Below are 24,346 nucleotides of genomic sequence, written 5' to 3'. Positions count from 1 at the left end.
ATAAGGTTTCTAGACACCATTAATGACTGCTTTGTGGACCAGCTAGTCCTGAAACCCACAAAGAGAGAGGCAATTTTTGATCCTAAATGGAGCACATGATCTGGTCCCAGAGGTGCATATAGCTGAACTGCTTGATAATCGTGACCATAATATAATTAAATTTAAACATCCTTCTGGGAAGGAAAATATCAAAGAAGTCCATCACAGTAACATTTAACTTCAGAAGGGGAACTACCCAAAAATTAGGTTACTAGGTAAACGGAAGAGAGAGGGTACAGTCACAAGAATCAAATGCCTGCAAGCTGCATAAAAACTTTTTTAAAAACACCATCATAGAGATTCAAATATATACCCCAAATTAAAAAACATAGTAAGAGGACCAAAATGGTACCAGCATAACTAAACAACAGAATAAAAGAAGTCGTTAGAGGCAAAAAGGCATCCTTGAAAAACTGGAAGCCAAATCCTACTGAGGAAAATAGAAAGGAGCATAAACTCTGGCAAGTTAAGTGTCAAAGTATAATTAGGCAGGCCAAAAAAGAATTTAAAGAGCAACTAGGCAAAGACTCAAAAACTAGCAGCAATTTTTTTTAATTCTTCAGAAGCGGGAAACTTGCCAAACAATCAATGGGGCCCCTGGACAATTGAGGTGCTAAAGAAGCACTCAAGGAAGACCAGGCCGTTGCGGAGAATCTAAATGAATTCTTTGCATCTGTCTTCACGATAGAGGATGTGAGAGAGATTTTGACAGGCGAGCTATTCTTTTAACGTGACAAATCTGAGGAACTGTCTCATATTGAAGTGTCAATAAAGGTGGTTTTGAAACAAACTGATAAATTTAACAGTTATAAGTCACCAGGACCAGAGGTATTTACCCAAGAGTTCTGAAGGAACTCCAGTATGAAATTGCACAGCTACTTAACTGTGGTATGTAATCTATCACTTAAATCAATTTCTATATTAGATGACTGGAGAATAGCTAATGTCATGCCAATTTTTAAAAAAGTTTCAGAGGCGATCCTGGCAATTACAGGCCAGTAAGCCTAACTTAAGTATCAGGCAAATTGGTTGAAACTGTGTTAAAGAACAGAATTATCAGACTCATAGATTAAAATGATTTGTTGGGGAAGAGTCAACATGGCTTTTGTAAAGGGCAATCATGCCTCCCCAACCTATTGGAATTCTTTGAGGAGGTCAACAAACGTGGAAAAAGTGATATAGTGTATCTGGACTTTCAGAAAGACTTTGTCAGGGTCCCTTACCAAAGGCAAATAAGCGAAGTAAGCAGTCATGGGATAAGAGGGGAAGGCCATTGCATGGATCAGTATCTGGTGAAAAGACAGGAAATAAAGGGTAGGAATAAATGCTCAGTTTTCAGAATGGAGAGAGGTAAATAGTGGTGCTCCCTAGGGAGCTGTACTGGGACCAGGGCTGTTCAAAATATTCATAAATGATCTGGAAAAAGGGATGGCAAAATTTGCAGATGATACAAAATTACTTAAGACAGTGAAGTCCAAAGCAGACTGCAGAGTTACAAAGGCATCTCACAAAACAGGGTGACTGGGCAACAAAATAGCAGATGAAATTCAGTGTTGATTAATGCACATTGGGAAACATAATCCCAACAATACATACACAATGATAGGGTCAAATTTAGTTGTTGCCACTCAAGAAAGAAATCTTGGAGTCATTGTGGATAGTGCTCTGAAAACATCTGCTCAGCGTGCAGCAGCTGTCAAAAAAGGTAAGAAAGTTAGGAATCATTAGGAAAGAGAGAGATAATAAGACAGTAAATATAATGCCACTATATAAATCCATGGCACACCCACAACTTGAATACTGTGTGCCGTTTTGATCACCCTATCTCAAAAAGGATATATTGGAATTGGAAAAGGTACAGAGAAGAGCAGCAAAAATGATTAGGGGTATGGAATGGTTTACATATGAGGGGGAGATTAAAAAGATGGGGACTCTGGAACTTGAAAAAGAGAAAACTAAGCGGGGGCTTATTATAGAGGTCTATAAAATTATGAATGGTATGGAGAAAGTGAATAGCACTTATTTACTCCTTCACATTACACAGGAAACTAGGGGTCACCCAATGAAATTATTGGGCATCATGTTTAAAATAAACAATAGGAAGTACTAATTCACACAGTGCATAGACAACCTGTGGAATTTGTTTCCAGGGGATGATGTGAAGACCAAAACTATAACTAGGCTAAAAAAAGAATTAGATAAATTCATGGCGTATAGGTCCACCAATGGCTGTTAACCAAGATAATCAGGGATGCAACCCTATGTTCTGGGTGTCCTAAGCATTTAGCTGCCAGACGCTGGGTGTGGATGGATGACTGGGGATGAATCACTTGATAATTGCTCTGCTCTTTTCATTTCCTCTGAAGCAGCTGGCATTGGCCACTGTTGGAAGACTGGATTCTGGGCTAGATGGACCATTGGCATTACCCAGTTTGGCTGTTCCTGTGAATTGTGGCCTTTTCTGCGGTATAGGCTTTGAGTCAAGATAAGATCCGTCATGTAGGTGCTTGGGAGAGCTGTTTTTTTTCCTTTTAAGAAAATCGTATGGAATGCTTTAGCAAAGCTATATTGAGCACAGCATTTAATAGTTGTCATTTGAAATATTACAACACTGGAGAATTGTGTGTAAAATTAGTTCAAACTACTTGTTGATCTGTGCACTTTCTCCATGCAGACCCACTCCAAATCTTCACCACCACCACCAGGCAACAGGAGCAGAACATCTTCACTTACAGAACAACCTGATGAAGGCACTTTAACACCAGACAGAGAGGTCAGTTCAGAGCTCTGTTTTTCTTTTTGTAAACTTTTTATCTGTAGCATATTACAAAATATCTAAAGTGTATAATCATATTTATCACTTTACACAATACCTTTTCATCTAATAACTCTTTATCAGTATTCTCAACACCTCATCTGTATATACAAATTAAACTCTGCATTTTTAATATCAGTAAAGCAGGGCTTCCTAAACTTTTCAAGCTGGTAACACTTCCAGGCTGAGAAATATTTTGTGACCTTCTCCATGATTTCTAACCATAAGCAGGTGAGGTTTTGTAACTGAAGTTTCAAAAACTGAGCTGTAATTGTAAAGGAGATACATTTTTATATACACTCATCCATCACCCTGAATTGAGCTGGTCTTGCTGATGAGGTTGAATTGGGGAAATAATCTGTTACTTTTGATCAGTGGACAATTTCAATATTTCATTTTTATCACAACCATCGAAGAGAAACCTGGCTTAATGGTACATGGAGGAAAATGGCCTGGTCAGTACTGCTGAGTCAATAGGTTCTTGGGTTGGGGGGTTGTTGCCACTTTATTTGTGTCATTAGATCATCAAGAAAATAGTCCCACAGCTAGATCTGATGCTTCCCTAAAAGATGCTGACTTACAAGTTCCTGATGGTTCCTGCCTGGTTCCTTGGTTCCCTCAATGAAGCCTGAAACAAGAGGAAATTACTACAAGTTTCCTTTGTGCTTTGAAAGACTCATTTCAAAGTTTTCCGATTAGTTTGTTTACCTTGCTGAATATAGACAGAACAATCCCCTGCTGCCCCTGGAGGGGATTTCAGTTCATATGTGCTCCAAAATGTCAGCAACCAGTGCCATCCAAGGTAAATTATTAAAGAGATTAAGGGGAGTTTTGTAGTCATTCAGGAAAAACTGTACTTCTGCTCTTAATGTAAAAGTGTTGAGGTAGCACATTACCTTGTGAGGGCCAGCTCACTCCTACGTCAAAGAGGAATTGTTGGCAACTGGAACCCATGTCATCAGTGACCAGTGCAAAAAGTAGAGAATCCGCTGGGTGACTTTTTTTTTAATGAAATTCATTACTCAACAGCTTTGAATGACTGACACCTGTTTTCAGGCATTTTCTTAATAGGAGCTTGACAGTATATGTGTATAAAACAGTGAAAGCATAAGGCATTAGATGTGGTGATGTTATTTATCTGTGTGACCAGTTTACTAATTTTGCAGTCTTTGACAACTTTATATGGGTTCTAGTAATATCTCTAATGTTCTTGTTTAGTTATGGCACAGCTTTATAAACAAGTAAGCCCTCTTTAGGAGAACTGTCAGAAACCTGTTAATGATGGGGGAGCCAAAGTAGGGCTGTTGGGCATCCAAAGATAGGGATAATCCCTAGGATATATTATGTATTCTAAACTTAAAATAAAGACTTTCAAGGAGCACCTTGTGCCCTGTAATTTTTCAACACCTTGAAGTTACTTCCCTGATGTCATTTATCCTGTAGCACTGCTGTAATTCTTGTTCCCCTTTCTTCTAATGTCTCTGTACAGTGGAGAGAAGAATGTGGATGAAAGTTGAATAACCGTCCTAAGAAATAACATCTTGTTGCTTTACTGAAGTTAGAAATTAAGTTAAAAAAATCAACAAAAATTGAAGATTATTCAAAGTTAATCCCTTTACCGGCTTGAACCCTCTTCCTATCTCAAATTCATGCTCTTCATCCCTCACTCTTTCGGCTCTGCACAACTATTTCTCTGCCTCCATCTGTACCCATTTCCTACACCGCCTTCTCTACTAAACATCAGTCTCATCCAAAGAAGCTTATGTCTACACTGCAGTTAAACACCCCCAGCTGGCTCATGTCATTAGACTAGGGATCGCAGGGCTGTAAAATTGCAGTGTAGGCGTTTTGGACTTCTTAAGGAGGAAGAGTCCCAGAGCTTGGGATCCAGCCCAAGCCCTTAAGTCTACACTGCAGTTTTACTGCCCCGCAGCCTGAGTCCCGCAAGCCCAAATTGACTGATACGGGCCAGCTGTGGGTATTTAATTACAGTATACACATACCTTCAGTTAACTGCTATCTTGTCTTTTTTGCCCACCTTTGACTTCATGCCTTCTGTTATGCTGCTCTTTATGCTTGGAACAGCATCCAGTTAATGTTCACAAGCCCTCCTGCCTTTCCTTTAGAAAATTTCTTAAGACTCATTTCTTCCTTGAATGAACCTAGCTTATAAAAACCTGTAGCTCACTTTGGGTCTAATCTGTTTTGTGTTCTGTGTTGTTACATATCTGTACTTTTTTTTTTTTATACAGCAATTCTCTGGAGCCTGGGACTCATTTATTTGACACATTCTGCATATTGTACAGTGTCATGACAATTTAAAGATGGGCCTAAACCAAAACTTAGAACTGATGTTCAGGTATATGTCCAAATTTTGCATCTTGAGCCCATCTCTTAAAAATGAAAGCCTCCTTATAGAAAAGTTATTTTTCAAAAATATACCTACACTGTCTGGCTTGTAATGTGTTCTCTGATTCATTTCCATGCTACTTGCAGCATTGAGATTGTTGTTAGTTCTTTTCATTGCCATAGAGTCCATCTTGCTGTACTTCATTTAATCGATGTTGCCTTTGACCTTTATTTTCCTCCAGTCTGCACAGTAACGCACACACTCTACAGACAAATAGGAGAATCAAAGGTAGCCCACAGGATGTGACAAGTTGCATTAGAAGAACATGCTCTAAGTACAGTGGTTAAGGCTGGGAAGAGGCACAGAAGCAAGTTTTGCTATTTTTCTGTGTTTGTTTAGGCAGGGAGGGGGAGAAGGGGAAATAGGACAAAGAGATGGGAAACAAAGAAGACCATAAGGGGGCTCAGGTATACAATTGTCTCTCAGCCTAGAAATTCTCATAGCAATTCTGTTGTGAAGCATATTCTGTAATTAGAAATGCAGAAAGAGTGGAGTTGAAAAGCAATAGTAAATCTCCCAGATTTATTTAGAACCATTCTTCTTAATATTACATGAAAATAAGTTTCTCTATAATAATGTGCATTAAAGAAGTTATCTCAATCAAGACATTAAAATTCCCAAAATATTCTTCATTTGTATTAAACATGATGATTAACAACAAAACAGCTTGTATATTTATTTTCATTTTAAGTCTAATTGGACCAGATTTTCATAGAATACAGTTTAAGTGTACTAGCTTTTATTCTTAATCACATGACTGAAGAATTAGACCAAATTGTACAATTCGTTTTTGAAAACACATGCCTTCCTTGGCATGTTTTTCAAGCATCATTTTAGTTTGGCCAAATTAGGTGCTTCTCTTTAGAAAAGAATTGTCAGTGGAGTATTATTGTAGCTAAATAAAACAGGTCAAAATACAGATAGTAGCATTTGGGGGTTACTTTAAAGGAACATTGTCAGCTAAAAAATCTCTTTGTAAGACATGGGTCTGAAAATATATTACTAATATCTTAGATTATTGGGAATTGTCTAAATTTTAATAAATTGTTCACTGTTTAGACTCCTTCTTTGTTTTGCATTTCTCTGATTTAAAAATGAAAATCATTGAATTAAGTGTCAATATTATTTCACCCACCTTGTTTCTCTGATATACTGGGACCAGCACAGCTACAACACTGCAAACAATTCTAGTCAGTTTAACTTACAGGTTCTCCGTGCTGCAGTGTCCAACTTGCAAACAGTGTATAGGAATGTTTTATTTAAAACTTAAAATTTTTGGAATCATGGAAATATTTCCACTGTTCATAGGTTTTGTGACAGCTTGTTTTGAAGAAATATCTTAAATGTTGGGAGAATTGTAGATAGACCCGTTGTAACAAATGATACATTTATATAAAGCATTCTTTAATATTTTACTCCTACATTCCACTTTGTTTGAAGGGATTTTAAGTCTGAGATAATGTTTTGAAATTTTGAAAGACTTGCATACTTGACCAGCCACACATTTTTGGAGAGATTTTTACCTTCTGATGGTTAGTTTCCCTTTCCTTTTCAGCCTCCCATTTGGTTAGAATAGTGGTTTTCAACCTGTGGTCCACAGACCCCTCAGGGTCTGCAGGCTATGTCTAAGATTTTCAAGGGGAACCACCCTGCCATTCAAAATTTTTTAGGGGTCCACAAATGAAAAAGATTGAAAACGACTGGGTTAGAGGGAAGAACTGTCTCACTATGGATACAGTCATCATTGCAGAGCACTTTATGATGCTGCTTCCCCCTGCCCCCACGAATAGAATTTGCTACCTCCTTGCTACCCTGGCCTTTGCCAGTTCTGAATTGTGCTTGGATCTAACTCCGAGCTCATTACTGCTGCCCCACGTGATGATTCTAAAGAGAAATGGATCTGCCAAACAATACGCTTTTATAAAAGTTTAGTTTTCTTTCTCTCTTTAAGAATTATATATAGCTCACAATTATATATAGCTGCCCATTTGCAGAAGGCAACTTATGGAATTCTGGACCATCATCTGAGAGCCTTTGCTAAAGGGCTACTGCTCAAGCTCAGCCTGGCTTTCAGGATGTGTCTTGGAAGTAAGACTATGATGTCCCTTTTTCACCCAGCCAAGTAATCTTGCAAGTTTCTTGTAGAGTGTAGAAATAAAGCTAAGCCACCACTCCTGTTCTTGTGCATTTTATTTTAGAGTTACAAGATGTTTGTGTTGGCATATACATTTTTAATATTATAATACATTTTTGATTAACTGCAGTCTTTCCCAGGGTGGTCTAATAAAAAAGTAAGATAAATGAAACTGGCCTTTCCAATCTAACAAAAACACTTCATCTTAATACCCTTGCTAATGCTGCTACTTCAATTCATTCATGCTCTGCTTCATCTGAAGTGCTTCTAAAAGACATTCTCATGCATGGATACTAGGTGCTCATATATAACTGGTTTTCCTGTCTAATATATCTGAATATGTAAATATCTGAAAATGTTGAAGGATTTGATGTTTGTTTGTTTGAAACCAAGCTATGTATACTTATACAGGCTGCTTAGATTGCACGTTATAGCAGAAACAACAAACCATAAAAAAGCTGTTCTTGATACAGACATTTTATTCTTTCTGAAAAAGGATGCAAAACAAATATAAACCCTTCTGTTTTATTTCAGGAGAAACCCTTGATGTATAGATCTTGACTTGCTTGACAGCTTGCTTTTTATATTTCCAACAAGCTCAAGAGTTGTCTCTGTATATGTTAGCTGGAGGGCACTTATGTCTTGGAGATAGGTCTCAATGAGAAAATGTGTGTGGTAGGAAGCAGTTCTTACTAAGTATGTCATTTGTTCTCCCTTTTGTGGCTTGCCTTTAAAAGGTATTATCTGTAATGTTATTGCTTCATTTGAAAGTATGTCAGATCAATCCCTACCCTACAGTGAGGCCATAAATATGACAATCAAACTTGATGTGCTATTGTTAATGTTAGATCTTTACATTTAAGTCCACTGCTAATATTTCAAAATATTATTTTTGATGTTCATTGTTAGCGGTTAGCCTGTCACTCTTATCTACTCTTTAGTTATTTTAATTTTTAAATTTGTACCCATTGGAGGTTTTCCTTCAGAAAGTGGTTTGTAATTTAGGTTTTTGAAATTTTTTAGTCCCTACAGGAATACTACATATAATTAGAAATTGAACATTTTTCCTTTGGGCTGTACTTCAAACATGACTTTTACCTGATTTATATAGAAAGCAAACAAAACTATTGTCATTAACAGTGGTTTTCAAAAGTATCTATCATAATAGTAATGTCTAATTATTTTCTTAAAAATCAGTGCTGAAGAAAAAATTATTACAATATTTTAAATACTAAACTACAGTGAATTTCCAGTGTAAGGCTTAATGGTGTGATTGTGACTAATATGAAGGAAGGGTTTGTATTAATTTGTATAGTAGATTACATACAAAAACTGAGTCAAGAACATTAGAATTAAGAACATTGAGGTTGCTAAGTTAAACATCAGAAAGTTAGAAAATGCTGGAATTAAGTCTGCCCATGCAAAACTTAATTTGGTTCGTGTTTGTTATGATAGTTTATCTGCATTTCATACACATCTGTGGTAGAGCCAGGAACAGAACCTAGCTATTCTGGGTTCTAGTCCAGTGCCTTAAACACAAGTGAACATTGATATAACCCTGAATGAGCGCCATCTAATGATCACTAACCAGGTTGCTGAATGTGGATCCCCCTGCTGTGGATCCCATGTGCTCTTAAGCTCTCTGTGCACAGTTTAGGTACTTGCTCTGGACACACACTCCAAGTGCAGAGCCACTGTCTGACACTCCCCTTGGACATGTGGACTCCTCAGACCAACTACCTCGGCCCAGAAACTAGAGCCAGCTTTCTCAAGCCTTCCCGTAGTCCTTGCATGCTCCCAGAGTTCCACCAAAGCTGTGGCGCGTCCAGTATATTGTTTTCTCCCTTTAGGGACTATGTGACAGTGAAAGCAAGTAACACACCGACTGTACAATGGAATTTCCTAAACTGATCACACTTTGCTCTCGTACAAAAAACAAGAGAGATACATAGGGTGACCATATTTCCCTATGCTGAATATGGGAAGCATAGTAAAATTACTCGTATTGAAGCAAGTTCAATGGCAATCAATCAAAACTATGCAGTGCAAACATTCAAATTAACATCAAGTTGACTGAGCCTCTGTTAAAAAGAAATACTGCATAGTTAGATTCTTTTTATTTACCTTCTTCTTTTTAAGGCTTTGGGATTCATATGGGTAGATGTCACACACACACACACAGACATACATTCACTCTTGTACACTTCTCTCACATGGGGGGAAGAGGAGGGGTGACCAGCTAACACAGCGTTCTCTACCCTCCAGGCCTGGCTGGGTCCCCAGGATGGACCCACCTCTCCTGGTACTTATTTCCCGAGGCAACACCGGGGAGGGGAGGTATGCCAGGGTCACATGCCTTCCCTCCTCAGATTTCTGGCAGGGTTCACACCAGAATGTGGCCAGCAGCAGCCTTTTGTCACTCTGCGGGAGGGAAGGGACGGCAGCCACTTCCAGTCACTGGGAGGGGGGGGGGGGGCAGGGAATGACCTGCCTCTCTTTCCCCCCCTCTGTGGCTGGAAACAGCTTATCCCTTCCTGCCTGCACACTGTTGAAAGGCAGCTAACACCTCCAGCCTGCTGTTGCCCACCAACATAGCCCAGCCACTTCCTGTCCCCCAGCTACAGCGTGGGCAGGAAGGGGTTATGTCCTAAGGATGCATTGTGCACCAGGGCCTAGAGAACCTGAGTGCAGGGGCTTCAGCGAACCCAGCCAGAGAGGTGGCTCAGCAGGGGAGGGTGTCTAGGGGACAGAGCAGCCCTGTGCTCCCTGGGGGCAGGCAGAGGTGGGCAAGAGGGTGTGAAGCCCCTGCCCGAGGAGCTGTTGTGAAGCCTGTAGGTCAGGGTGTGAACAGGCTGGAGATTGATTTCCCCACTACCACTCCAGAGCTTAGCTGAGGGGCAAAGAGGCTTCCACACAGTGCTGGCACAGGGGGCACTGGCACATGAAGGGCTCGGTTCCTCCTGGCCAGTGCCTAGGGCCAGAGGGTCTTGGGCTTTCCTGGGGCTCCAGTCCAGCCAGAGGCAGTGGGGGAAGGAAGGAGCCTGCTGGCCAGGCTGTTGGTGAGCTGAGCACTCTGACTGGGGGCTGGTTCTCCGCACAGAGCAGGCAGCGGGATGCGCCCCGCCAGGTAGGGGTGGCGGGTGGGGGGCAGATCGGGGAGAGGACAGTGAGAGAGGGACCACGTAAAGGGCCAGTGGGTGGGCACCAGAAGTGACATGTAACTGGCCGCTGGCTGTTGCCTGCCTGCACTCACCAGCCACCACAGTTTGCAGCGCACAGCTAATGCTAGCAGGAAATGGGACAGGGGTCAGGGTCCTGCTGGCTGAGAGCCGGCACACATTGTGTGCTGCGCTGATGGGCCAGCAGGGGGAGCAGCCGGCCCTGTGGGATGCAGCTTTGCCCCAGTCCCCGCCTTGCACACCCACCCCTATCGTCAACCACTGCCCCCCCCCCCCCCCGCCTCCGCTCACCACTGGTGTGCAGGTGGCTGGCTAGCAGGGATCTGGCCAGCAGCAGGACCCGCCGTTACCGATGCGGGGAGAGACAGAAAATATGGGACAATTTGCCCGTTTTTGAGAAGAAGTCAGGACACCTGTAGGAGGGCTTAAATATGTGACTGTGCCTTTAAAAACGGGACGTCTGGTCACTGTAGAGATACAGGTCCAAGGAAAACAACAAAATCTGTATGCAAATCCCTGCCTCCATTCCCTCACTTCTCTGAGAGCCACTTAGGATTTAGTCAGTGTCCTTGCAGGATCCCAGGACTCTCCTCACTTCCTCCTCCTTCTCCAGCACAGCCTTGTCTTCTGGTTCTCGTCTGCGTCTCTCAAAAAAAACCACCCCATCCACCCAGTGAGAGCCAGTCTCTCTCTCTTTCTCGCCCCCCCTTCCCCAACGTCAGGTGGTCTCCCTGACTGACATCAAGTCCCTTGTCAGGTGGCCCATTGCTTGGGTACCAGCTTACCTGAGGGAATTAGTTCGCCTACGCTGCAGTCAGCTCATTCTCCAAGCCTGTTTCCATTTAAATGGAGGATTATCTAAATTAACACCTTTGTTTGCTCTGCATTGTTAGTCCTCTGCCAATACTTCCTCTAATTCTAGTCCATGATGGAGGTAAAAAGACAACAATGAATGTATAGTGCAGGTTTACAATCAAAATGGTACTCTCGAAACAAAATGGAGTTTTGTAGTTTGATATAGAAACATACAGACATGCACTCATCTATCACATTTGTCCCTTTTCTTGCAACCCTCTTTTTCAATATCCATACTATGTATAAATAGCAGGGATCTGGTGGGAAAAAATAATACACAATTGTGTAATTAAAGACTTTCATAATACATATGCACATAGTGACTGAATTATGGTTCACCTGGGCAGCCTTATTTCTGCCATTTCCTAACTTTTGAGTTCCCAGTTCCTGGCCAATGGGAGGGCAGAACTGGCGCTTGGGGGAGGAGCAGTGCGCAGAGCCTCGTGGCTCCCCCGCCTAGGAGCTGGACCTGCTGCTGGCCGCTTCTGGGGCGCAGTGTGATGTCAGAACAGGTAGGAACTAGCCTCCCTTAACTGGGCCGCACCACCAACGGGACTTTTAATGGCTTGGTTGGCAGCGTTGACCAGAGCCACCGCGACCCAGTGCGTTATGTTCTGTGACCCAGTACTGCATCGTGACCCGCAGTTTGAAAACCACTGCTACAGATGACAAAATAAAATTCAACAAAGGCAAATGTAAGGTGCTACGCTTAGGGAAGTAAAACCAAATGCACAAATACAGAATGGGGGATAACTGGGTTGGCAGCAGCACTTCTGGAAGGGTCTGGGAGTAATGGTGGCTCACAACCACAACGTGAGTCAACAATACGATACTGTTGCAAAAAAATCTAAAGGCATTTTTGGGTTGCTCTAACAGGCATAGCATGCAAGTCACTGGAGGTAATGGTACTGCTCAACTCAGTGCTGGTTAGGCCTCAGCTAGAGTACTGTGTCCAGTTTTGATTACCACTGTATAGAAAAGATGTAGAGAAACTGTAAAGAATCCACTGGTAAGGGACAAAGATGATCAAAGGGATGGATTGCAAGCCATATGAGCACAGGCTGAAGGAACTGGGTATGTTTAATTTGAAAAGAGGAGAGTAAGGTGGGACATGATAGCGGTCTTCAAATACTTGAAAGGTTGCCATAAAAAAGACAGAAAAATTGTTCTCTCTTATCACAGGGGGCAGTACAAGAGGCAGTGGGTTCAAACTACAGCATACCAGATTTAGATTAAATCTCAGAAAAAATTTCCTAACTGTAAGAACAGTAGAATCAAACTGTCTAGGGAAGTCATGGAAGCTCCTTCATTGGAGGTTTTCAAAAAGGCTGGATAACTATCTGTCTTGAATGATTGACTCAACAAATCCTGCATCTTAGCAGGGAGTTAGATTTGATGATCCTTGTGGTCCTTTCTAACCCTATGGTTCTTGGATTATGTGGAAATAGATTACTCAAATCATGCAATGGTTGAATTTAACTATTTAGCATTGTGAGAAACAAACACCTAATATACCACTACTGTGCAGTCATTACTCAGAACTATCTGATTCCTGAAATTCTTGACAATGTAAGATCAAACTAGTCCCATTTTAAAATATACTGAATCAACTGAGCTACAAATAATACACATTTCATTTTGGAAACCTTCATAAATCTTTAATTATTGGCAGTCATTGCATTCTACTCACAAGTTTTATAATTTGCATTTCATTGTTTTAGCTGATCTTGTATAAGAACAAAAGAGAATTAGTGTAAAGTCACTTTTCTCTTTGATAGTTTTAGCTCTGCTGCTTATTTATAAAAATAAAAAAAACTGTTAGTGAAACATTGATGGTTGAGATTTTACACACCCCAAAGTCGTGAAACTGTGAAACTCAAAGTTATGGTTCCCACAGCTATTGTAAGTTGGCCACTTCTGCATATGTAATGTTTGCCATTGCTCTTTTTGCACATATATGTTAAGCCAGAAGAATTATCACCAATGTGACCAAGTTATGAGGGCTGTGGGAACTGTAACTTAGAATTTTATGTTTTTTGCTTGTGTAAAATCTCACTCATGAACATTGTTTTCATTTAATCTCCCCTTTTCTCCTTTCCTAGAAAGGGAAGATGAACAAAAAAAGAGATTTCTTCATTGGATTTTTCACACTTGAATAAGTTTACATTTGAAAGTGTCCTCTGGCAACTCTCTCAAATGCAAAAGTATATTTCGCTGAATGAATGGGTATTAGACTGTGCTTACAATTGTTTGTGTCCTTCTGGCCCTGCTGCTGTAAATATTGTGCTCTTTGAGAGTGTTTGCCCTGTAATTTACTGTTTTCAGGATGTGAACTTTGAAATGAGGGTTTCTCATGTCCAGGTCAGCCCTTGATAAATCATCCTGTAGGTTGCTAGAGATAATATTTATCTTATATTCTACTGTGCTTGAATTACATCTCAAGCGTGGCCAACATAGGGACAGTTGAAGCCTTTACTGAAGTTAAACATTTATGGCATAGTTCTGAGAAGTGAAACTAAGCAACATAGTGGTTTCAGAATGAAATCCCACTGAGGCATTGGTCATAGCAGCGATTCACAATTTTCTAAGTGCTGAATCTTCGTCTCCCCTCCCTGGCTGCAGAAGATCTTCTTGTAGTAGAACCAGTGAGGTTCTGCTACATAGAGGGTGGTATAATGAACTATATGTGTGATTTAAAAAAAATATTTTTTGCCTTAAATAACAGAGCCAAGGGATGGAAAGGAATGAGAACTAAGCCTCTTGAAATTATTATTTCCCTTACCCTGACTCATGTTGTAATATCCAGAGACCACTAGGTGTACTTATTAATACAATACTAAGCACATCATCCATTTTCTCTAAGTGCTGTAATAAACACTAATTATAAATCATTATGTTTATGTGTGTGTTATTCTAAATCTTCCCATAGATCAAATTGTGTCCTAATCTCAATTATAATCATAGTAACAGGAAGCTTTATGTATCCATTTAAAAAAGATCAGGAACCTAATCATTTTGCAGTGGTGTCTCTCCCTAGAGATAATACTTAGGACCTTGAAATTGAGAAATGGTTTCCTTCTGAACCAGTCGCAAATGAAAAGCCCTTTAAATGATTCACTCAGCAGATTACTTGAGTCTAGAATTTCTGAATTGATCAACATGTTCGGCAGTAAGATAGCCCATCCTTTTGGTTTCTGAGTGTCAGCAAAAGCTTGAAATATATTGAAATATGTCAACACATATATATTCATATATATTAATTATAGTAATGTATTGAAACATGTTACACCATTCTAACAATGTTAAACGATAAAATACACTTGAATACATAATAATGAATCTGAATTATTATTCCACAGTCTCTCTTCATGGATGCTTTTACTTTCTGTGAGTTTACAAACGCCTCTCCTAAACTGATTCAAATACTTTAAATGTAAACACTACCAGTTGAGTTAGCAATTTCTTGTATCATTCTGTAACTCCTAACAATTCCAGTCATTATGTATGGAGATGATAGCTAAAGTATAGTTTTGAGCACATCCTACATATGTTAGCATCCCATTGTTTAAGGACTTTTTACAATATAATTAATGAATCTTAGTGGAATGATAAACATTCAGAAGTACATAGTTTATATTAATAGTTGTATTAGAGTAGACATAAAAGTACTGATGTTACTTTTCAATATAAATATATTATGTCATAAGCAATTTAACATACCAGGACAACATACCTGTTCCGAAGATGTTTATAAATAAAACTATAATGTCAATGCAAAATAGTACTTGCTCATGCAAGGCTAAATTAGGGCACACTTTTGCTACCACTTTCTTTCCTCTCCAAATAATCAGTATAATAGATCTTGGCTGTTATGACAATGAATGATCCAATATATTTCTGTTCTTGCTTTGCATTCCTCGGTGGGTTACGTATACCATGTTGTATCTTTTTGTAGACCCTTTTAGCACTGTGCAGAAGTTGAGATGGTGAGATAAACGTTTGCAATCTTCTTTGATTTTTTTCCTTTCTCATTACTTGTGTTTTTCATCTCCCTGCTTTTTGCATTGAATGACACAGCTGCTAGCCGGGATGATAGCAGAGCCTGCTTTTCTCTCTGAGTATACTATCTTTGCTTTGGATCCCAAACAACCTAAACCACAGAGTGACAGTGTGGTGAGTCCTCCTGCCCTTTTCAGTGATACCTTTAGTGGGGGAGGAGAATACTGTTAATTCTAGAAGGCAAAATTAGTACTGCTTATGGCTTATAGTCTCACAAAGGTATCTTGACTACCCTCTTGCTAACCCTGCACTAAAATTCAGGGGTAATACCCAATAGCTCATGGCTGGTGTGCTGTATGATGTGAACTTATTTTAACACAGAAAATTAACATTGTTTTGTTACACAGGAAAATGCATTCTTCCCAAACTTTCAACAAACAATTGCCACATAGATTTGTAGGTTCCTTGCCTGCAATCCATAAATGCTGCTGTAAGTCATTCTGCTAGTTTTTAATATCTGTCTTTGGATATTTTGAAGGAAAATGGGAATGATAAACATTGATGATAGTGCTTTTTCTGAAAAAACTTTAAAAAGTATGCTATTTCAGCGTATATTGCTATATATAATGGTAGCAGAAAACCGTTTTCTTACATACATACTGAAATTCAACCATGCCTAGCTGATGGCATGGTTGTTAGTGCAATAGTGTGCTATCACTCAGACAAATACACTTAACTCATACTTTTTCAAATGTATATTCCCTTGTCTTGTGCATTGTAAAAGCAATGTTTCCAGTCTTGGAGCTGGGTGAGAAGCAAGAGCAAGAAGAGAGGAGGAGGAAGAACAAACACACCAAGGGAATGCTATTTCCGACCTGAACCAAGGTTTCCTTTTAAACATCCCTCTTCTTTTGACTGTTTCACTTCTATTCCCTCAAAATCAGAAGAATTGCTGCCTTCTATGCTCCAGTGTTATGACATTTCTGGGTGCATAGTGACTGGAAAATATAACATTTTCAAGGGGCTCTGGTCTCCCCATTCTTCAGTATTTACGCTTGGCACCCACTGAAGTGACTGCTTTTTGCTCCACATATAGAGGGGAAAAGAAATATGAGAAGTCACAGAAAGTGTTAAGGGTCAATAAAGTATAGGAAAAGAATTGGGATGTGATCTGCAGCCATACTACGTTGTGCTTTTGATCCTATCTTGCAAATTAAGCAGGACTGGACTGGAGGTGGTCCTTTGAAGTTTAACAGATATTTGAGTGCTATGTTGATTTAGTATGTGGGGTAGTTCCCTCAGTGTTAGTACTGAATCCGTCCTTTACTATGGTGCTAAGAGGGACAGTCAGATGCTGGAGGGGTCCCCTGTTTCTGCTGAGATATAAATCAGAGGTGCTAACCAACTAACATTAGAGATCCCATGGAACTTGATCAGTACTTCACTCTCCTGGCCATGTTCAACTCTGCGCCATGTTCCAGTTTAGATACTTTCTGCATACCTAAACTCTCCCTGCAGTTATAATTAGGTTCTGTATTCATTTGTGCTTCCAGCCGTAGACTGTTGTGCACTGAAAAACAGCACACTATGTAGTATCCTAGATGTGGCTTCATTTTGGAGCATACATTTCTGTACATGCCCTCCCTGGGACCACTAGCTGCACAAATACTCCCCTCTCCCCCTCAAAAAAAGATCATGTGAGGTTTAGCATTAATGGGTATTGCCAGTGTTTTTAATAATGCTTCATCTGTGGCTCTGCCACTTTTTACTTAATCCTTTTCTAAAAATACAGTGTGCCTGTGGGGGGCAAGAATGAGAGGGAGAGGAGGTGATCACGAGAACAGTTTTTCTTCACTCCCCTGATATAGGGAAAGCTAGGGACAAAATAAACAGGTTTAAATAAGAAACGTTTTTTTGATGAGTGCAGAATACTGGAAACTAAATGTTAAATTAGAGCTCAACTTCTTCGGTTAAATTAAAAATGAAAGAAGAGTGTTGTCTGGAATTTTTAAGGCTATGTAAAGGGTGCATATGATATAGAAGACTGGAGCATAGTGGGGAAGCTGTGAAAGTCTGGCAGCTCTGAATTGGAGAGAAGCTCTTTTATTCCTGGTGTTAGTTGATTCTGAGAAGGCTGTTCAAGGTGAAATGTTATTGTGTGTATAAGAAGTCAGATTGTGTGTGCGGGGGAGGGGGGAATGTACGCTAACTGCTTCCTACCCTATTCCCTCAAATTCAAAATTTACACACAATCCCAAAATAGCTAGATTTTTCTGAAAAATGATTGGTAATAAAATAGTTAACAATTTAGACACTTAAACTACCGAAACTTTCAGATTTACCACTCCACTGAGGTATATGGATCAGTTCACACCTCTCAGTCTACAGACATCCTGAAAATATAGCTCTCAGGCAGGCTGCGGTGCATCAGTTCATGCTCAGGACATTATCTTTGTAAACATAAAGGATAGAAACTTAGAGAGAAACAGCAAATTTATTTTTGGGGGGGAGGGGAAGCCTGATTGGGTTGGGGGCACCAGAGAAGGATATATCCAATCAGTCTGACCCCTGATTTATATACAGTGGAACCTGATTAATCTGCACTAATAAAGATGACCTCATTTGTGGGTTAATGAGGTTTCCACACAGAGCTGCGTTTGGTGATGTCATGCTTGCTATGGATCAGTGGGAGAGAGCCCTAGCATATTAAGTGCTGAGATGGGCTACTTGCATTATTACTGCTGCTTATAGGCTCCTTGTATTCTCTTCTGCTGGTGTTGCTTGGACTGAAGATTCATGGGCCAGGGTTTCTTTGTTCCTGACTGATTGTGTTTGAGTCACCATAGGAGTGAAGAGGGACCCATCAAAATGTGAGGGGAGCTGGGGTTATTTGCTGTCAAAGGCTGAAGCAGCAGTAGCAGTAATCAAAGTAATCTTGATTCAGAACTTGTGTCAGTGCTAGAAGTCCAGGGAGTGGTGTGGTGCTTCTCCAGTGGCCTGCAGAAAGCCTGACCTCACCTGCACTAAGTTCAAGCCTATAGAAATGTCAGCAGAGCCTCCTTGATTCTAGTTTTAATAAACATAAAGTGTTGAAATCCACTAGCATTAAAGAATTTTAAGCTTGTGACTTACCAAAGAGTGAAGTTTTGACATAGCACCTTCCATCCAAGGATCGCAATGCACTTTACAGATATTGAGATATGACCCTCAGAACATACATTATGTTCTGAGGTACGTACATTATTTAAATTACTGTAACATGGCACTGTGTGTAGTGGTCCTTTTTTAGTCCTTAGGTGGTACATAAAATTAAACAGTGTTATTTCCATTCACTACTACAAAACAATAATTTAGTGTATATTCTTTGAGGGGTGTGTGTGTACATTAGGACAACCTACAAAAAGGGTAACATAATTAAGATTAAATTGTTAATTATATACTGTGATGGGGGATAGCCGGTTGTGATGCTCCCGGTGTTCACCTAACACCGGGGATGTTTCTGTGCTCGACAGCTTTGGCTCAACCCTGGCACCAGCAGCCTGCTTACAGCACAGTGACCTCATCCTGGCTTCTGCCAGCCTGGTTTCTCCTTGCAGGGTGACACCAACAGCCCTTGCAGTCCCGGATCTTCCCAAAACCATATCCTATGCAATGCTCCACCTCTCCCACTGTAGCAATCAGAAAACCTTATCAAGTTCACTACTTCTTTAAAAAGACAGTACACAGCCCCAGCCTGTTGGTTTGGCTGAGGATTTTATTCTTCAGTTTGAAACACTGCACTGAGATGGTTTTGTAATAAAACAAGATTAAGTTTATTAACAAAGAACAGATGATTAAGTGATACCAAATAGGAGAAATTGGGATAGAAATGGTTACAAATAAAAATATGCATCTAAGACTAAAAACAGTCATTCTTCCAGCATGGCTGGCCAGTCCTTAGCAAGGCTCCACCACAGAGCCCAAAGCACATGGTTTCTTTGTCTCCTCAGGTGAAGGACGCCAAAATGGATTTCTCTGTTTATATTTTAAAAATTTCTTTGGTTTCAAAGTCAGAAAGACCTCCTGAGGGCTCAGCTTGCTGCCCATCAGGGAGCTGATGCCATGTTACATTTTGTAGTCTACCTGTTGTGATAGTTAAGTGGCTATCTCCCCCACTTGCTAGTTTGGTGGCTTTGTTTACCTATTAAGTACTTTTATTGTGTCTCCTTGCCCAATTTACATTGGAGACACATTCAAGTGGGCAGAACCACATTCCTTTGTTTAGGGAGAAGTGACTTAAGCCCCACCTGCCAAACACACTTTAAGAATGTATTTCCAGTATATAGTTATCTTTCATATCACGTGTACATACAGCACTCAATAATATTAACGACTAGTGTGTTACAAGTTTGCATGTGATCCCTTACATGACACCTTTTAGATACAGATTATGACAGCCGTGAGTTGGGGTATGCTGAGCTAGTCAGGCCAGCTGAGCCTTTGCTAGATCGCAATGAGCCCTTTCCCCTCTGGCATTGGGGTGCTCCTAGGGTCACAGTGGTGGTGTATTTCGGTTTCAACTTTGAAACTACATTTCACAATAATCTTTATAGATGCTGTTCTCGTGTCAGTTCATATTTTTTTTATAAATATAAATATCTGATTGGAACTAGTAAATACTGTTGCTTCAGTCTTTCAGTCTAAAATATGTTAACATATTTGTTTACGAAACAGACATATAAAACCTCCACAGCTCTGTGCTAAATCCGTTATATGGCCACCAGGTGCATCTTGTAGCTGATGTGTGTTGTTTACTTAGGCCATGTCTACACTTGGAACTTAACCTAGCTATGTTGATCATGGGTGTGAAAATTCTTCCGTCAACCTAGCTACTGCCTGTTGGGGAGATGGATTAACTATGTCAACAGGAGAACCCCTCCCATCTCTGTAGTGTCTACACTGAAGCAATACAGCACCATGGCTGCAGCTGTGCCATTTTAATGTGTCAAATGCAGACAAGCCCGAAGCCTGTAAACTCATTGCAGCGGGGACTGTCTTCCCTTTATGTGCAGTACAGAACTGAGCATAGTATTGGTACTGCACAAATGATGAATCAGAAGTTTATATTTTTATTTAGGTCTCCCTAATTACTAGCTTTCTAAGATAGAAAATGAAAATTGAGAGCCAGGGTAGTTGTGAGTAAAACCTATTGAAAGCTATGACAGCCCCATAAGTAGAATACACAGGGATTGTAGGAAGCAATAGTTGTCCCAAGAAACTTAGTATTTCCTTTAGCGGTGCAGTCCTCTTAAGGAGTGCACAGATTTTGTGCTCAGTGTAGACAGAATAATACAACTTCCAAAACTAAATAAACTTTTCATATGGTTTATTTTATTGCTCATTTCACTTAGTGTCAGTTTGGATGTACAATGTGTATCCCTCTCAGGCTTCCTTGTCTGTTCTAGATTCCCTTTGTCCTTGGCACCCTGAGTCCATCCATCCCTTATGAATCCATTGGAAGCCCTTTTTATCTTATAGGAGTACTCTTCCTCTTTCCCGTTTTTACAGTAAATATATGCAATATAATTTCACTGTAGACATACTGTGTTTAAACCCATGACATTTGCAATTGTAGTAATATCTGAATACTTTAACTGCACATCTATTGCATGTGATGGCTTACGTACAAATGTTTGTGTTAAATTCATTTGACATACCTTGATATAAAAACCCCTTTTATACAATTCTAATGTTTCCATTATAATGTAATCCTTATTTTTTGGCTCAGTTTAGATACTTTGCAGTTCTTAGCCTGAAAGATCCTCGCTTCCAGGTTTTAGCATGTTTACCACTTCAGCCTGCATTGGTTTGAATACCAATAAAGTATTTGAATTTATGCAGGTCAAGAAGCTGCTGAACTCATGTAAACAGAGGGGGAAGAAAAGGAAATCATCTCTAAATTCTTTAATAAAAAATAAAAAAAATTATTGCTTTCTGTTGACTTTTCATTTGGGAGTGGAAGAGAAATGTTTATTTTAAAAAGTTTTGCATATCATAACTTTTCTGAAAGTGTCATTTCTTTCTCTGTACTTAGTCATAAACTTCTGAGTGTACTGATATAAGGGAGGTAATATGGGTAATTGCTTACAACCCATGTGGTCAGAGTGTAATACTTGTTACCAGTCAATCACACTTTTCCTGCTATCATTTCCATTTGTTTTTAGTACCTTTCTTAATGAATAAATATTTCAAATGCAAGCCCTATGAGTAATTTAAGAAGATATGTTGACATTTGAAGTTCTCAGTGTATTAATCAATCCACACACAGCAGCTTTGTAGTTCTGTATATTGCAGCAATTTGTGTTTTCAAAACTTAACACTAGTTGCAGTTTGCATGAACGCATTTTAAAAAAGGAAAAGTACTAATTATGTTTACTAAAAACATTTACAAAGCCACAGAACTGGGATGCTGTTTGTAACAAGTGGGTTTCTTTGTGCTTTATATTGTGTTCCTTTTCTTGTAATATTTTTATTTTCTTGCACCACAGAATGTATCTAAACAAACAGCCCCCAAATCCACAGACAGCAATGGAAGTGAACCACCTTCCCCTCAGGTACTTTTTTCTGTAGCATTTTCATTTCATTAAAAATGCTGTTGACTGCTTTAGCCTGTATTAATACGTTCGTGTGACTCAGTATTAGAGTAGAGGTGGCCAAATACTTTGATATATAAGTTGCACAGCTCAGTGATTGCCCGTTAAGACTGGGCAGCTTAATCTGTTGGGTTGCTATTAATAAATGGTAGTTTTGTGGGAAATTAAGATTTAGATGTGAAGTTGCATAAGCCTCTCTTTTCTTTCCAGTGGGCCATTTTAACAACATTTGGTGACATGTAGGTAGGCCCCCAGTCTTACCCCAAATAACACGGCTAATTCAGTGTGAATGGGTATTACTTTCAGGCTTTTGTCAAAGAGATTGTGTTGCACGGATGCAAAGTGAGTTTCTACTGGAAAAAAAAATTTTGGTAGGGTTAAAAAGAATTGTGGTAGAGTACTGACTAGTGTGCAGGATATCATTAGAGAACTTCATTTGTATAATTCAGTAAGTGTACTCTTTTTGCTGTGGAAAGTTCTATATTAGAACTAAGTATTTGAAGTGAGTATAAAGAAATAAGACTATCAGAGAGTAAACCCCCAGTTTGAGAACCCCTGAAGTAGACACTATGTTTTTTTACCATACAAGTACTTGTATAATAAACTTACTATGTGGGTCATAGGAAACATACTTCAATATCTTTGAGATATGTTTAATGACTTTATAAAGCTGTTGTAAAATATTGGCTTCTGTTTAACGGTATCTATTTGACTTCTTTTGTAACTTAGGAGCAAATATGATATTTATGCAACTATTAAGTTTTTGATGATCATTTAAAAACCTGTTTAAATTATTGCTAAGATGCTATTAATTTAAATTCTTTGCCATAGAGTTCAGTACAGAGGCTAATTTCAAACTATGTTTCACTAGATAAGTAGTTTTGTTTCAAAGAAAAAGAAAAATCACTAATGAAGATAGTATTTTAGTATGTATATGTACCTATATTTTTAATTGATCTGATTTATTGAAGTGCCAAAGTAATCCATTCCCTTATATTTTTGCAGTTAAGTGACACTCAGACTTTTGCACAGAAACTCCAACTCCGGGTTCCTTCAATGGAATCTTTGTTTCGAAGTCCAGTAAAAGAATCCCTGTTCCGCTCTTCTTCTAAAGAGTCCCTGGTACGAACTTCTTCGAGAGAGTCATTAAATCGACTGGACTTTGACACACCTGGTCCCACATTTGATCCACCATCTGATGTTGAAAGCGAGGCAGAAGAGTCACTGGGAAACATGGACAGCCTCAGCAAAGAACAGCTTTTACAACGATTGCGTAGAATGGAACGTAGTTTAGGCAACTACAGAGGAAAATATTCTGAGGTAAGAAAATGTTTATTGACTTTCCTAAATGTGGGAGGGAAGAAAAGACGGGGAAGAGGAGGCAGGAGTGACGGGCTGAAAAAGTGGAAGAAATTTATCAGTTCACTAGCTGTGTATTTGTATGTGCATTCAATAGCTGTGTATTTGGGACAAGGGTATTAATTAGTGGCTAGTAACTTGAAACTTACCGTATATATTCAATCATAAGCCGGTTCGTTTATAAGCTGATCCCTCCCCCCCCAAGATGGATAAGTAAAAATGGAAAATTTTTATGACCCATTCCTGAGCCGACCATATAATTCATAAGACAACCCTATAATTCCCACCTTATCTGGGGAGGGCCAGGGGAGGATGTCTCTGGCCTGGCCGGAGCTGCACCGGGAGGCTGAGCAGCGCGGCCGCAGCTTGCTCCGGTGGGCCAGACCGGCCGGCGTGGCCGCAGCATGTTCCAGCGGGCTGGGCCGGGTAGCACGGGCACAGCCTGCTCTGGTGGGCGGGACCAAGCGGCCACAGCCTGCTCTGGGGGGTGGGGCTGAGCGGCACAGCTGCAGCCTGCCAGCCCCAGAGCTGCAGCTCCTTCAGAGACTGGGGGGAGAGCAGCGTGGCTAGAAGTGGAGAGACTCTGGCCCCGCCTCTTCCCTTCTGGATCTGCTGGCTGTGCTGCCTCTCCTTGCTCCCTTTGTTGGGGGGCTGTGTCCCACCTCTCCCTCTCTATACCCGTTCATAAGCCGACCCCCCTTCTCTGATGCCTCCCTTTTTTGCTAAATAAATTCGGATTATAAACGAGTATATACGGTAGATTTTTTTTAGTTCTAGATGAATTTGTATTTCTAGATGAATTTTTTTTATTTTGGTAATCTGTAGAACATTGAAATATTTAACTTCTCGTGTTTATATACAAAACCATATTACCACCAACTGAGCTGGATCAGTTGGGATCTCTTGAGTTATATGGAAAATATA

General features: G+C 40.0%; 1 protein-coding gene across 3 annotated transcripts in view; it reads left to right on the top strand.

The window, feature by feature from the left end:
• The window catches only part of GOLGA4 (golgin A4), a 103,082-nt gene that overhangs the window by 6,109 nt on the left and 72,627 nt on the right, over positions 1-24,346 (top strand). For 2 of the 3 annotated variants that reach the window (XM_074945394.1, XM_074945395.1), the window contains exons 2-5: positions 2,714-2,812; positions 15,510-15,605; positions 21,959-22,024; positions 23,069-23,383. In XM_074945394.1, coding sequence (XP_074801495.1) covers positions 2,714-2,812; positions 15,510-15,605; positions 21,959-22,024; positions 23,069-23,383 — 576 coding nt within the window. The remainder of the gene's footprint in view (positions 1-2,713; positions 2,813-15,509; positions 15,606-21,958; positions 22,025-23,068; positions 23,384-24,346) is intronic. The other variant, XM_074945396.1, reaches the window with a different exon arrangement.

This window comes from Natator depressus, chromosome 2 (assembly GCF_965152275.1).
Source record: "Natator depressus isolate rNatDep1 chromosome 2, rNatDep2.hap1, whole genome shotgun sequence".
Lineage (NCBI taxonomy): Eukaryota > Metazoa > Chordata > Testudines > Cheloniidae > Natator > Natator depressus.
This window is presented reverse-complemented; position numbering and strand designations above follow the sequence as displayed.